We start from the raw sequence: 15,779 nt of genomic DNA on the forward strand, positions 1-15,779 counted from the left end.
CAACTATCTCTGTTTAGAAAACTTTAATTTCCTTCTGCCTCCCTCCCCACCCCCCAGTATAGTTTCTTTATGTGTTAAAAGTGATAGTAGTATATTTATTTATTTTAATGAAAGAAATGTTTAGATATGAAAATTTGAATAAATATTTTGATAAGAGAAATTATTTTAAAATTATGTTATTATGTATTAGTGATGTATCAATTTTGTGATGTAAAAATATTTTGATAAGGATTTATTCTAAAAATGATAATTTTATGATGTATCTCATAAAAATGTAGTCTAAATATTGGCTGTATATAAATCAGGTTTACTTCCAAAATACATCTAGTTTTCATAACTCTTACTGACAATAGTTGTTAATATTCATTTGAAATAAATACAAACTATATATGCTTTATATTAAGGTCTCAGTAAACATTTGCTAATTGGTTTGCCATTTTGAACAGAATACTAATTTGTTATTGCCATCCTTCTATGAAAAACATTTTTGATAGTTTTTGAGCATTTCATGTCAGGAGTATTCATTTAATTGTTTGAATATTTTATTTTTATTTTTTAGAAACCAGCAAATATTCTAGTAATGGGAGAAGGCCCGGAAAGGGGGAGAGTCAAAATAGGTAGGTAAATTTATAAAGTGACTGTCATTACTTTGTTCTGACTACCTGTAATAGTTATTGATTATAAAATTAATACCATATCAGATTGTATGAGAATTATGGAGAAATTAAGTATTGGAAAATTTAGATATAACATTTTTTGTAAAAATGTATTTGTGTGTGTGTGTGTGTGTGTGTGTGTGTGTGTGTGTGTGTGTGTGTGTGTGTTTATTGGGGTTAAGTGATTTGCCCAGGGTCACACAGCTAGGAAGTGTTAAATATCTGAGGCCAGATTTGAACTCAGAAGTCTGGTCCTCTAGCCACTGTACACCAAGCTGCCCCTAATATATTTCTTTTACTGAAAGAATCCATGAACCTTTTAGAATCTTTTTCACTTGTAGATTCCATGAATCTAAAATAGAGCAGCATTGGTAAGTCACTAAAATATTAAATTTCTTGTAGTATCTTCTGTGGTGCAAGAAATATGCATATAGATAATCACTTAATCTTAACTTCTCAGACTCAACTTTACTAATATTACCTCACTCAGCATAATGACCTTTTAGTACCTAACTTAGATAGACCCATACACATTTGGTTCTAGTATGCATCATGTTATAAAGCATAGTTGATCATATCATATACCTGCCGCTGCTGATCTCTAGCATATCCCAGAAATTCATAATCTCTCTTATATATTCTTTTGTTTTATTTTTTTATTAAAGCTTTTTATTTACAAAACATATGCATGAGTAATTTTTCAATATTGACCCTTGCAAAACATTCTATTCCAAATTTTCCTCTCCTTCCCTCTCTTCCCCCTATCCCCTACCCTAGATGGCAGGTAGTCTAATACATGTTAAATATGTTTATATTTTTACATACACACATACACACACACACACACACACACACACACACACACACACACACACACGTATATATAAAATTTTAAATATAAAGCCCCTGCCCAGGATTAAGACCAAACAATGCATTTGAAGGAATTCAAACTTTAATCAAAGATTTCAGTTCAGATATTGCTTGCCAATTTACCACTTGTATGACCTTGGATGAGTCAACCTTTTAGGGCAGGGTATCAATTTCCTCACCTGTAATGCAATTGTGTCTCAAACTTTTTAGTCTCACTTAGATTATTATATTAATTTTAGCAACTAGGTAATGTACTGTAGTAGAATCCTGAGCTTGGTTTCAAGAATATCTGCATTCAAATTTAGCCTCAGTCGTCTAATAACTGGTCAAGTCACTTAATCACTCTCTGCCTCAGTTTCCTCAATTATAAAATGGGGATCATAAAAGCATCTATTTTCCAGGGCTGTCGAGAGTATAAAATGAGATAATATTTTAGCATAGTTCTTGGCATATAATTTATGCCAATTAATTAATTGGCTTAATTAATGCTTGCTCCTTCTAATCCCCTGCTAAGTGCTTTGTAAAATGTATGTATGAAACTACAGAAATCTGGATTCTAGATTTCACATTTTTCTTAAGACCTAAATTCTACTGCTTAACTTGATGTCATCAAACTTGGTGGATGTTCTTAACTCACTTACTTACCTCTTCATCTCAAGTTAGGTGTATCTTTGCTTGAATCATAAGGGACAAGTAGTCATTGAAGGCTAACATTTTTAGATGGGACCCATCCTTTTCTGACTTCCACACATAGCTTCCACATATGCTTCCACACATAGCTTCTTTTCAATGAAGTATCTTTACTTCTCCACTGTGTTCATTTTCCTTTTTTCCATTCATATACTTTGCTTCACCTTGCTGAACTCAAACTTCTGTTTTCATATTTCCTCCTCCTACTAGATTCCTTGAGTGTATGCATACTCATTCCCTCGTTTCTTTATTATGAATTCCTTTTTTAACTCTCCAATATGAAATTATTTATGATCGTAATTTTCCTATATGACTTTGTAGTATTTACAGTTTTAAGTGTCAGCCACTTGTTCTTTTGTGATGCTCCCTGTCTTGTTCTTCTCTTTTAGCTCCTCCTTATTCCTCTCCTCTCCCCAACCCTCCACTCCCCTGTCCATATTTTAACTGGAAGTTGACAAAGGCTTTTCATTCTTAACTATTAACTCTTCTTCCTGTTTGTTTAGTTAGAAAATTAATCCATGACTATCTCTATTTACCAGTTAGTTATTTCATTCAAGATCTAGTTCCATATTCTGGTTAAACTTTCAACTTGAATTGTGTCCCATCACTTCAAATACATTATGTCCTAAACTAGTGACTAGAATGCTTACCCATTTCTACAGTATCTTTATAATTCTCTTATTCACTCCAAAACCTGAGCATCATCTTTGGCTTTTTTTTTTTTCCCCCTCTATACCAGTCATCAAATCCTAGTGATTTTTCTTTCAAAATTTCTTTCCTTTTTACTACTACTTCCATTTTTTTCCTCAGGCGTATTATTACAGGTTTCATTTGAGTCCAACAGATATTTATTAAGAGTCTGCTATCTGCAAGGTATTGCACTATATGTTAGGGATAAAAGTGGAGGTTGTGGACCTGTAAGTGATATACTGATATTGAGAACTCTAGGCTGAGGAAATTCCATTCATTAGTACAAGTTTGATCTTATACTAGACTACTGAGAGATTGTGACTTGTCAGGTCCACACAACCAGTATATGTCACAGGCAGAACTTACTTGGTTCTCAGGCCAGCTTTTTTTTTCTAATATTGATTCTTTCAGTCACCATGCTTGCAACCTTAATGTCATCCTTGATTTCTCACTTGCACTCACCCCACATATTCAATTTCTTGCTGAATATTATCATTTTTACTTACATAACAACTTTACATGTGTTCTCTTTTTTCATCACTCGACTACTATGAGCCTCAGCACCATATCTGGATTATTGCTTTTTCTAATAGTTGCCTTGTGATTTATTATCTCCTTTCCCCAAATCTTTCCATTCTAGTCCATTTTCTACTCAGTTGTCAAAGTCATTTTCTTAAAGCACAGATCTGAATGTTTTACTTTCTTACTCACTAATTTCTAGTGGCTTCCTTGAGCATAAACTATAAAATTTTTTACTTGGCATTTAAAACCCTTCAACTCCTGATTCCTTTCTATCTTTCCAGGCTTCCTACATATTTCTCTCCACATCCTCTCCAATCTAGCAATATGGATCTTCTTCCTAATCTTTGCTAATAATACATATTCTCCTGTCTTTGTGCTGGACTTTCTCTGTGGCTAGAATGCTCTCACTCTTTATTTTTGCATCTTGACTTCCTGGGGTTCTTTTTAAGATTTACCTCAAGAGGCCTTTTCAAATTTCTTACTCTGTTAAGAAATTGATTGTTCAGATTAATAACAGCCATCCTGAATGGTTTTTTTTTGCCTTTGTTTTCCAAATATTAATTTCATCCTGTCATTATCCTGCATAAAAACCTCTAATAGCTTATTAGGAATTAAAGTTAGAAGAGAGCTAGAAACTGTCTAATTCAATTCCTTACTTTATAGATAAGGAAATTGGGTCCCAGAGAGGAGAAGTGGCTTGCCCCATTATAGCTCAAAACTTAATAAACTATTACTAAATTACTAAATTAAACTATTACTAAATAACTATTAAATAGTTATTAGACTATCAAATCCCACATGGGATTGAGTAACTGAAAATGAGAAAGCATGTAACTGAAAGGGCTCATGAAAAAATTTGGCAATAGTAAAAGGTATCAAATATTCTGGCAAGATTTAATTTTTTGTGTAAAAATAAACAAGTATATCCATCTCATTAGTATACAAATTTGGTTCTGTTCTTAATAATTATATGTATACCAAAGAATTGTTTAAATCAAATATCTTTATGATTTATTATCAGTAAATGTTTGATTTGTTCACCTACTTTGTTATATCTATATACGTGGGATTACATAAAAATTTCTTAGGCAAAAAAGGGGTGGTGAGTGGAAAAATTTTTAAACTGTACTAGTTTGACAGCTGTTCTGAATCATAAATTTTGTACAGCTAATGAATGACAGAACCAGAATTAGCACTTGTGTTTTCTAATCCTTAGTCCATTGTACTTTCCAATACATTATGTACTAGTCATACGCATAGAATAAAGTTCAAATCCCTTAATACCATAAAACTGTATAATACAGTTTTACTCTATATCCCATTTATCAAGTTTTTATTTTTCTTTAGTATTCAGTAGGAACCATTTACCCTAGCCCATCTTTACTTTTAAGGATTTCAAGATGAGATAGTTTAATTCAACTAGTTTAGTGCTTTTATAAAATACTTCTAAAACACTTAGATTAGTTGCTGGGGTATATTAATAAATTTGTAAGAGCCCCTGCTCCCTAGAGTCTTCTGTTCTATTTGTACTTCATCAAAAAACAATCTTTGAATATAATGAAGGATTCATAAATAAGGAAAAATATAGTTGTTTACATTTTTCTTAAATCTTGTTTTGTGTATATTCTATTTAAATAGATTAGTATTAATTCATCAGTTCTAAGAGGGCCTGACGATATAGAAAGCAGTAGGTGAATTTAATGGTTAATCTATTATATAGTCTGTCATATTGTTTTGGGAAAAATGTTTTTATATTCTCCTTAATAAAGTACAAATTGTTCCTGTAGCTCTCTGTGATAGCTGTCAACAAAGTACTAAGTAGAATAATTTATTTTTTGATTTTGTATGGTTTGGTATATAAAATAAATACAATTACATGTGAATTTGAAATGGAAGAGACCTTAGAGGATATCTAGTTTAAATCTCTTAACTGAAAGATGGAAACATTTTGAAAAAGTAAGAGGTAAGAGAAGATAAAAGGAGAAATGTTAGTTTAGTTTTTAGTTTAAACAATAATAACAACAAAACTTCTTAGTGAGAGGAATATCATATCAACAAAGTAAATATTGAACATTTATTTACTGTACTAAAAGCAGAGCAGCTTTAAGATCAGTGAAATGATTTTATCTCTGATTAGGAAATTTATTGAAATGAGAAAATATTAGCTTAAACTTAATTGTGTGGTTTTTTTTAACGAAGTAGGATCATCTCTACTAATCCCTTTTGAATTCTAAGAAGAAAAACAATTATTATTAATTTAATTATTATTGTGGTCATAATATTTTTAGAGCAGATTTATGATTCAGTACAGCTATCAAATTTTGTGATTCCTCATGCAATCTTTGTCTACAGTGCATTTATGTCTATTTTATAGAACTTGCAACACAATTTTCTTATTTTAAATTCACACTGATCCATCTAATTATTTATTTGTTTCTTATAGCCCATTGATTGGTTGTATTTGTAACCTATTTGATGGCAACATTTTGGTAAAAAATATAGCTATTAATTATATTTGTCTTATGAAAAGACTTTATGATAAATCTCCAGAGATCAATTATGGAATGGAGGATAGTCTCTACTTTTTTTAGTATCCCTATGACTCTTGTATATCATAATACATGTGATTATCTCAGTAATTATTTATGAATAAATGTTTGTTAAATGAAATGGATGTGCGTACATGTGTGTGTAAACACAAAAATAAGCTAAGGACTCATTTTATGCTTTAGGACGCTTAGACGTCTAGGTATCATTAATATTAGGATTTATAGAATAAAGTAATTTTTTTTATTAAAGCTTTTTATTTTTCAAAAATCATGTATGGACTATTCTTCAACATTAGCCCTTGCAAAACCTCGTGTTTTAATTTTCCCTCCCATCCTCCATACCCTCCCCTAGATAGCAAATAGTCCAATATATGTTAAATATGGTAGAAATATATGTGAAATCTAACTATGCATACATATTTATACAATTATAGTGCTGTACACGAAAAATCAAATCAAACCAATTAAAAAAAATTGATCATTTTATAATCTTATTGTTGCAGAAAGCAGCAAAATAAAATACAAGCAAGCAACAGCAAAAAGTGAACATTCTATATTGTGAACCACATTCAGTTCCCACAGCCCTCTCTCTGGGGATAGATAACTCTCTTCATCACTGAACAATTGGAAGTGATTTGAATCATCTCATTGTTGAAGAGAGACACGTCCATCAGAATGAATCATCATGGAGCAGCTAGGTGGAATAGTGGATAGAGCACCAGCCCCGAAGTCTGGAAGACCAGAATTCGAATCCGGTCTCAGACACTTAACACTTTTTGGCTGGGTGACCCTGGGCAAGTCATTTAATTACAATTGTCTCAGAAAAAAGGAAAATAATTTATCATCATATAATCATTGCCATGTTTACATTTTACATCTCCTGGTTCTGCTCACTTCACTCAATCATTTCTTACAGAACAATAATATTCTATCATATTCATATACCACAATTTATTCAGCCATTCTCCAATTGCTAGACATCCACTCAGTTTCCAGTTTCTGGCCACTACAAAGAGGGATGCCACAAACATTTTTGCATATACAGGTCCCTTTCCCTCCTTTAAGATCTCTTTGATATATAGGCCCAATAGTAGCACTGCTGGATCAAAGGGTATGCACAATTTGATAACTTTTTCAATGTAGTTCCAAATTGCTGTCCAAAATGATTGGATCCTTTCCACTATGTCTGCTCCAACATTCATAATTATCTTTTCCTGTCATCTTAGCCAATCTGACAGGTGGTGTGTAGTGATATCTCAAAAGTTATCTTAATTTGCATTTCTCTGATCAATAGTGATTTGGTGCACCTTTTCATATGACTAGAATTAGTTTTAATTTCTTCATCTGAAAATTGTTTGCTCATATCCTTTGACCATTTATCAATTGGAGAATGGCTTGAATTCCTACAAATTTGCATCAGTTTTCTTTGTTTTAGAAATGAAGCCTTCATCAGAAGCTTTGAATGTAAAAATGTTTTCCCAGTTTAAGTAATATTGTTTTAAAAATAGGAAAATGCTAAAAAGTAGTATTTTGCTTTGTATAACATAGTAAATTGATTTATTTTTATTGGTTTTTTTTTTTAGCTGACATGGGTTTTGCCAGATTATTCAATTCTCCCTTAAAACCCTTAGCAGACTTGGATCCAGTAGTAGTGACATTTTGGTATCGAGCTCCAGAACTGTTGCTTGGTGCAAGGCATTATACAAAGGCCATTGGTAAGTTAGCTTAAAATAATTTACCACCTTGGCAATGCTCTTATCTTAAATATTTTAATGTCATGAAGTAGTCTTATTAGAAAAAGCTATTTCTTTTAAAAACTTATTATATTCTAATTTCATTTCGTTTCAAAAAGTTTCATTTGGTAAGCTTAGACTTCATTCTTGGAAACAAGATATGGTCCCTTTAATGGAGAAATCTCTTTCATATAGCAGAAATATATGATCCTGTTGCTATGGAAAAGATTGAATGCAAATTTTATTTTGTACAGAATTACGAGGGTAGAAGATTAGAACAGTTTCCCTCCAAAAACAAAAAAAAAGAAAAAAAAAGAAAGAAAGAAGAAGCCAATAACTGTGGGTAGAGGGATTTTTAGGTGGGGAAAAAGACAATCACCTTGACTAGGAGAGATTGTAATTTTTCTTTTTTAGAAGTATATTTTCTCTCTTGGAGCAGGAGTCAGGAACAGATTACTTAAGAAGTAATAATAATAATATTGATAGCTGACATTTGCCTGGTGCTTTTTTCCTTTGAGATATATAAAGCAATTTCCATAGACAATTTTGTGATCAGAGTGCTAAGAATTGATGATTGAATGTGGGATCTTATAGCAAAAACAAAAGCTTACTGTGGGAGCTGAAATATCTTGAAGAAGAGCTTCAGTTCTGGTAACCTGGTGATACTGCTAAAATTTACGTTCTAGAGTTCTGTATAAGCCTAAAAAGTAAGGCCTATAAAAGGATGTGAATTAAGCGATATAGAATAAATTAATTCCATTCAAGCCCGAGGATAGTTAAGAATCGGTTACCTTAATAGAAATGGAATACTTTAATAAGAATAATGCTTTCTAATTCTTGAATCCCATAGTCTACTATAGAATGTTGCTTGCAAAAGCCTATTTATATCTTTCTACTTACTTTCATCTTGTAGGGGTGTGTGTGTATGGGTGTAGATCATTCTTATAATCATTTTTATATATGGTAGCTTAAGCACATAGATTAATAGTCATTGATGTTCCCTTAATAACTTACAACTTATTTTTTCATGTTGTGTATATATTTAAAACTAAATACCCAGAAAAAAAGAAAATATTGTCATGTGCACAGCAGAACATCAGGGAAGATTCAAAATATGTAACAAATTTCCATTTCAACTAACCACATATAAAAACAGAAGAAATTATAGTCATGACATGCCTCTTTGCTTTCTTTTAAATTATTCTTTTGTTCTCTGCTGTATAGTTTTTCCTTTTTTCCTTTTCCCGTACCTCTCCCAAGTAAGCTACAGTTAAACACAGGTGTGTATACATACATATATGCATTCACACCAATATCCATGTACATATCTATATATGTGCCCATAAGCATACATAGAAACATACATGCATTTACACATGTAGACATGCATCTAAAATAATATTAACATGGCTGTTGTGTAAAGTATATTTCCTTCTTGATTTAATCTTTAAGTTTGAATTTGAGTTCAATGATTATTAGTTCTACTTTTTTTCCTAATGAATTATACTCCTTTTTGTTATGGTATTTTCTATCCCTGCTTAGTTTTCTACTTTAATTCAGTTCCTTAACCTGCTGTGCCATTATGTCACCTCCCTCAACTCATGGATTCCTCAATTTCTCCCTCCACTTTTCTCCTTCCTCTTTATCCCATTCCCATTAATCTACAGATTGTATCCTATACAATTCTAATTGTAGCTCCAGCATATTTGAATTTTTGTTTTATTTTTTTGTTTTTGTAGAATTTTCTTTTTTGATGTAGGGTAAGAAGGATTTTTCAAAATTTAACAATTATATTACCATGCATTTTCCTTGTAGGATCTCTTTGAGGTTGTGAATGGTGGATTTTTTTTTTTTTTCCTATTTCTATTTTTCCCTTTTGTTCTGTCACTCCAGGACAGTTTTCTTTGGTTATTTCTTGCATTATTATGTCAAGATTTCTTTTTATGGGAGCTTTTACGGAGTTCAGTTATTCTTATTTTTCTCCTCTTAATCTATTCTCCAAATCTGTTGTTTTTCTTACACAGTGTTTCACATTTCCTTTATTTTTTCATTATTTTTTGTTGTTGTTGTTGTGTTTTTTGTTTTGTTTTGTTTCTTTTAACTTCACTGGTTTCCCCTTGCCCAATTCTAATTTTTTAGAATTTTTTTCCCTTAAGACTTTATTTCCTTTTCTAATTGGTTAGCTTCTCCCCCTGCCCCAATCTTGTTTTTCTTGGATGGTTTTTATTTTTCTTTTTTTCCCTCATTGTCTTTTATTTTATTTTTGAAGTCTTGTTTGAGTTCCTCTATAAATTCTTCCTGGGCAGGTAGCCATTTAATGTTACTCTTTGGGGTAGAAGCTTTTTTTTACCTCACCGTCCTCTGAAGATGAACCCCAGGTTTTCCCTATTCCTATAGTAAGTTTCTATGTTTGGGTTCCTCCTTTGCCTGTTCATTTTTTTTAAAATGAAAACTATTAGTGTAATCACCTCTAGTCTTGGGGCTGGGGAAAATAGTTCCTGTAGCTTCGTTTCAGCTCTCCCCTCTAACCTGACCTCAAACAAAGACCTTTGCTCCTCTGCAAGTGCCAGCAGTTAGCAGTTTCCCTGTTCTACTGCTTCTGCACTCAGCTGGCATCTGGTTTTTTCTCACGTAGGGCTGTTTCTGCAGCATAATTGAGCCTGTGTTCCTGATTAACAGAGTCCTTCCTGGACTCAAATCCTGATTTCCCCATGCTGTCCAGGATATGAACGTTTCTGTGGTTCTGAGGTTACCTCTAAACCCAACTAGCCTCAGGTCTCCTAGCTTTCTGTTTCTGCAGAGTTAGGCTGGAAGTCTTTAGACTTCAAGGTGGTAAAACCCTAGTCTTGGGGTCTTTTTTCTGACCTTTTCTGGTTGTCCCAGGAGGATCCTTGTTCTACCCCAAGTCTTACTTATTTTTCACTGGTCTATGTTTGCCCTGAGGTGCAATTTTATTAGCACCTTGTTTGTGGGGGTAATCTGGAGAGCTTGGAATTTTCTGGACTACTATATCATCTTCCCCAAATTCTCCCATTTATAATAATTAATAAATAAATAAATAATAATAATAATAAACAACAATAAATCCTCCCCTTTCCTCCTGTCTTAAGGTTCATCCCCTCCTTAAATTATCTTGAAAATTAATTCCTTAGAGCCTTTACAATCTTGTCAAGCACAAATCTCCTTTATGTGCCTTTAGTCTACTCTACCTGTTCTTCATGTGTCTCTTTTTTTCTTCCTGTTTTGTCATCTGCCCTTTTGCTACATCTAAGCTTTTCTCCCTTTTACCTTTGCCTTTTGCTTTGGATAGATTACTTTGCTACTCTTACTTCTGTTAAGGATTTCCTATGGATCATTTTATCATTTTTATGATTCTCTAAACCAAAAAGCTCTTCTCTGGTCTTTGGTACCCTATATGTGTTATTTTTCATATTAGAATCTGAGCTCTTTCAAAGCAGAATTATTTCATTTTAAAATTTGTATTTAGGAAGTAAGGTTCAGAACTTGTATTCCGAAGTTGTATGAATTTGGATTCATAGTGCCAGCACAGTACTTGGCATATAGTAAGCACTTGATAAGTATTTTTTTCATTCATTCATTTTGATGAGAGTTAGGTAAGGGGTACCTAGATGAAATTAGGGTTAATTTTGAGGTCTAGTGGCAGGTTTGGGGTACAGGAGTCAAATAAAGCTCCCCTGAAACCCTTTTGGATTCGGCATAAGGATATAGAATTAAATGAGGTCTAGTGGCAGGGCAGAGACCCCTGTAAAGGAATTTACCAACCTGAAAACCTAGATTAATAAAAAGAGGTTTATTTGGGGTTTGGAAGTAAGGGTAAAGGTAGAAAGACTCCAGGGCCAAGTTGGTGCCAGGTGGACAGGAACCCTGACATGGCCGGCATAGGGATGCCATGTTTGGGGCTCCCGTAAAGAGTAGATTCCAGTTTCTCTCTTTTATAATGGGGGACTTTTGGTGAAGGGGCCCCTGGGTGAAGCCCCATGTTGGCTCCTGGCTGGTTTCAGCCAGGGTTAGAATTAGAATAGAATTCAATGGGTTTTTAGATAAGGAGGAAGCTGTTTGTGGGGGTTGGGGAAACCTGAGCAGATCATTAGAGTGGGGGACTGGGACAGCCCAAGTTAGCTCAGATCCCGTGGGGACTGGGAAAGCCCCGATATCTCCCATTGGGATTCATGGGGGCTGGGAATTAGAAAGGAATCTTTAACCCATATCAATTTCTGCATTTAGGTTTGTGATGTTAGATTTCCAATTTTGTATCCTTGTACTTAGTGTATAGAACTAGCTTAAATTACATCAGATGCTACTAAGATGGAAAGGCTTTGAAATTGGATATTGACTGAATCATGGACCAACATAGTAAAGAAATGCCCATTAAATAAAATGTTGGCTATCAAATAATGGATTTTCTGTGGGGGATACATGAGCTCTTGAAGGATAGTTTAAGAAAGGTTGTGACCCAACTTCATGGAAGAAGTACTTAATATTGATGAAGTCAGGAATCCTTTGAAGTATTTGAGAAAAAACATATTCTAGTCCTACTTATATTATCAAGTTAAATGATGTATTATTTTGTCAGTAAAGATAGAAAAATTACCTTGAGGACCAACATTGTGGTAAGCCTCCTACAGCTTAGCTTAGTTGGCCCTTGGCAGATATATATCCATTCTTGAGAGGTCCTTACATTACAAAGATAGAACTAAATAATTCATAGGGGCATTTTTAGTCTTAAGTTCTAGTATGTAATAGAAGAGAAGATATTTTCTAAACATTTATGTAGGTATAACCCACAAAGGTTGTAGAGAGGCAAAAATGAGGAAGCAAAACATTTAGTGAATTTGATCTATATTTATTGCATTGCCACACTGAACAATTTAGATTTTGCCCATATACTTTTGATAGTCAGTATCCCAAAAATATCTCTCCTTACTTGAAACTTATCTGATGAATTTTAGTTTTAGATCCAAAAGCACACACAACAAATATTTTTTAGTTGTTTACAATATGCAAAGTTTACTACTGTACTTGGCTTTTGGGACACAAAGAAACAAAATATTTCCTATCTGCAAAGACGAATCAGCTCTTTTTTGAAAAGTAAAGGAAAAAATGTGCAGAAGTGGAAAATGGAGTATACAATTGTGAGAATAGCTAATAGAATAATTTGATTGGAATATAGTCAGTTGGTAAGCATTTATAGTGCTAGACACTGTGCTTAAGTACTAGAGATAGAAAAAAAGTCAAAAAGTAGTCCCAGCCCTCAAAGAGCTATAATACAAAGGAGGAAACCTCTTTCAAAAAAATGTAAACAAGTTATATACAATATAATAAAATCAACAGAGGAAAAACTTCAGATTCCTTTTAAGTGTTGGGAGATGCTTCTTGTAGAAGGCAGGATTTTAGTTAGACCTTGAAGGAGGCCAGGGAAACTAGGAGGTGGAAATGAAAAGGGGGAAGACATTCTAAGTATGCAGGGACAGCAACTGGAAATGCCTAAAGCCAAGAGTTGGAGGTTTTTGTTCTAGGAACAACAAGGAATCCAGTTTCATTATGTTAAAGAATATTTAGGGGTAGAGGTAGAGTGATATAAAGTGCAACAAGATTGAAAAAGTTTGGGATGGGGAGGGAGAGGTTATGAAGGATTTTAAATACCCAACAGAGAATTTTTGTATTTGATCCTAGAGATATTAGATAGCCGGTTTTGTTTATTGGGAGAAAGGGAAGTAGTGACATGGTCAAACCCATACTTTAATGAAATCACTTTGGCTGAATGAAGGATGGATTGGAGTGGAGAGAGACCAACCAGCAGACCACTGTAATAATCTAGATAAAAATCTGTGAAGAGGAGTATATTGCAAAAGTGAAAATTGACAAGCTATTTAATTTCTGATAGGATTTTGGTGGTCTGTTCATTTTAATGCCTTTTGTTGGCTAATTAGATGTCATCTCCTTTCCTGTGCCCAAACAGAAGCAGGCATAAAAATTTCTGCCATTTACCATTAAAGTAGAAAAATTTAGAATGATACAACTCCTCCTTAACAATCTTATTGTGATAATGAGGGAAAGGAAAGGGGGAACCCCATTTCTCGGCGCATAGATAGTAAGATAATCCCATGAGGATCAGTGTCCCCTGTAAACAAATTTACAGGCCCGAAAACCTAGATTGATAAATAAAAGGTTTATTTTAGAAATTTGGAAGTAAAGCTTAGTTAGAAAGACGCCAGGGCCAGAGGTGGCCGCTGGGTGGCCAGGGACCCTTACATGGCTGGAAGGATACCATGTGTTGGGGGGAAGGGCTCCTGCAACGAGAGCACTCTGGCTCATTTCTTTTATGCCTAGAAGATGATGGGCGGTACCCCTAAGTTCTAGGCAGGCTTTTCAGTTAGCTCAGACCAGGTGAGGGCTGGAAGAAGCTGAGCTGATAGTGGGGCTGGGCCCGGATATTCAAAGGATGCCTTTGACCAGGATTTGTGAATCAAGGTCAGCCTTGGGTTGGGCAATTAGAAAGGAATCTTAAAGGGATCTCAACCCCCATCAGTGATAGCCATCATCAGTTTTAATGGTTAGCTAGAAAATTTTAGCAGTTGTTTTTCTACAGGAAAAATTTTTCTTCTTTTTTCAAACTTTTTCAAGACTTTTGTTTGTTTACATATTTTTATATATAAATTAAATACATTAAGAGTGCCTTGTCTTTGAATAGTTCTTATAATTGTGCCTGAATTGCATACAAATATGGTTGTTTTCATTTTCATTTGCCAAAGAAAAAATTAGGATATAAATGCTAAATGACTTGCCAAGTTACATAATTAGTGAGTGGCCAAATCATACTAGAAATTTCATTGCTCAGCTCCTATTCTTATCTTTTTTGCATTGTTCCATGTTGCTTCTGAAAGCAGTCACCTGTATCTTCTAGGTTGGAATTAGGAATATAGCCCTTGACCATAACAGAGCAAATTTAGCATATTAAGATCACATGCTAAATAATAAGTAAATCAAGTTAAGCAGGTCCTCAAAGTATTTTATTTCAGAATTTTGAAACACATTGCCAAACTTAATATTGTGTGTGTGCATACACATACACATTCACTGTAGGTAAATATTTTTTACTTTTGTCCTTTAGCTTAATCTTTACAATTTATTAGAAGTGAGCTTCTGAACCTTACTTCCTGAAAGATACAGCTCTTTAGCAAAACACTATCTACCTTGATAGATTCTTTTTTTTTTCCCCTGAGGTTGGGGTTAAGTGACTTGCCCAGGGTCACACAGCTAGGAAGTGTTAAGTGTCTAAGATCAATTGAAGTGGGCTAAGTTTCAAAAGAATTTTAGCAAAGGACCAGGAGCTAGGAGACCCATTTATCTAGTTCTTGTCATTGATATGCTAATTTTATGGCCTAGAGGTAGAACTGAGGAGTGATCTTAGGAATTTGGTTATCACTGACCAAAGATCTAGGACTATTCTAAAGCCAGAAGACTTTAGAATCATTGACAGACAAGATTGTTAGAATAATAACACTCTAAGATTAGAAAGTCTCAGAATCACTAATATATCTGTTTAAGGAAAGAATTATTATTATATTCCTAGGCCAGAAGACTTTTACAATCATTGACGGATAGATTATTAGAACAAAAGCACTCCCTACCTACTACTGTCTACCCTAGAAGCTATAGTCCATCAATGGTTCAGGTGATTAGGGGGTATTTTACAAAGGAATTGTTTCTAATCCTATTCTATACATTCATCTAGATTTATAGATTTAAAACTAGAAAGGAACTTTATATCATGTATTTTAGTTCTATAATTTTACAGATGAGGAATCTGAAGTCAAAGAGGTTGAGCAACTTGTTTGTGATTGTATTAGTATTTAAAGTTGACCCTTGAACTGAAGTTCTCTGGTGCTAAACCCATTCCCCATCCCATCTCCTTCAGTGGAACCATGCTACACACAGTGACCATTTTGATATCTAAATAATCTAATTTTTAAATTCTCTACTCCATTGCCCATAATTTCTGAAATAAAAAATAAATGTTTCCTCGCCCATGTCATTTACTCAGTTGC

At 33.6% G+C, this 15,779-nt stretch overlaps 1 protein-coding gene across 9 annotated transcripts in view; it reads left to right on the forward strand.

The window, feature by feature from the left end:
• Positions 1-15,779, forward strand: part of CDK19 (cyclin dependent kinase 19) — a 288,374-nt gene that overhangs the window by 245,612 nt on the left and 26,983 nt on the right. For 8 of the 9 annotated variants that reach the window (XM_074310097.1, XM_074310105.1, XM_074310101.1 and 5 more), the window contains 2 exons: positions 560-617; positions 7,561-7,692. In XM_074310097.1, coding sequence (XP_074166198.1) covers positions 560-617; positions 7,561-7,692 — 190 coding nt within the window. The remainder of the gene's footprint in view (positions 1-559; positions 618-7,560; positions 7,693-15,779) is intronic. The other variant, XM_074310098.1, reaches the window with a different exon arrangement.

Source organism: Sminthopsis crassicaudata, chromosome 4, assembly GCF_048593235.1.
Source record: "Sminthopsis crassicaudata isolate SCR6 chromosome 4, ASM4859323v1, whole genome shotgun sequence".
NCBI classification, from domain to species: Eukaryota; Metazoa; Chordata; class Mammalia; order Dasyuromorphia; family Dasyuridae; genus Sminthopsis; species Sminthopsis crassicaudata.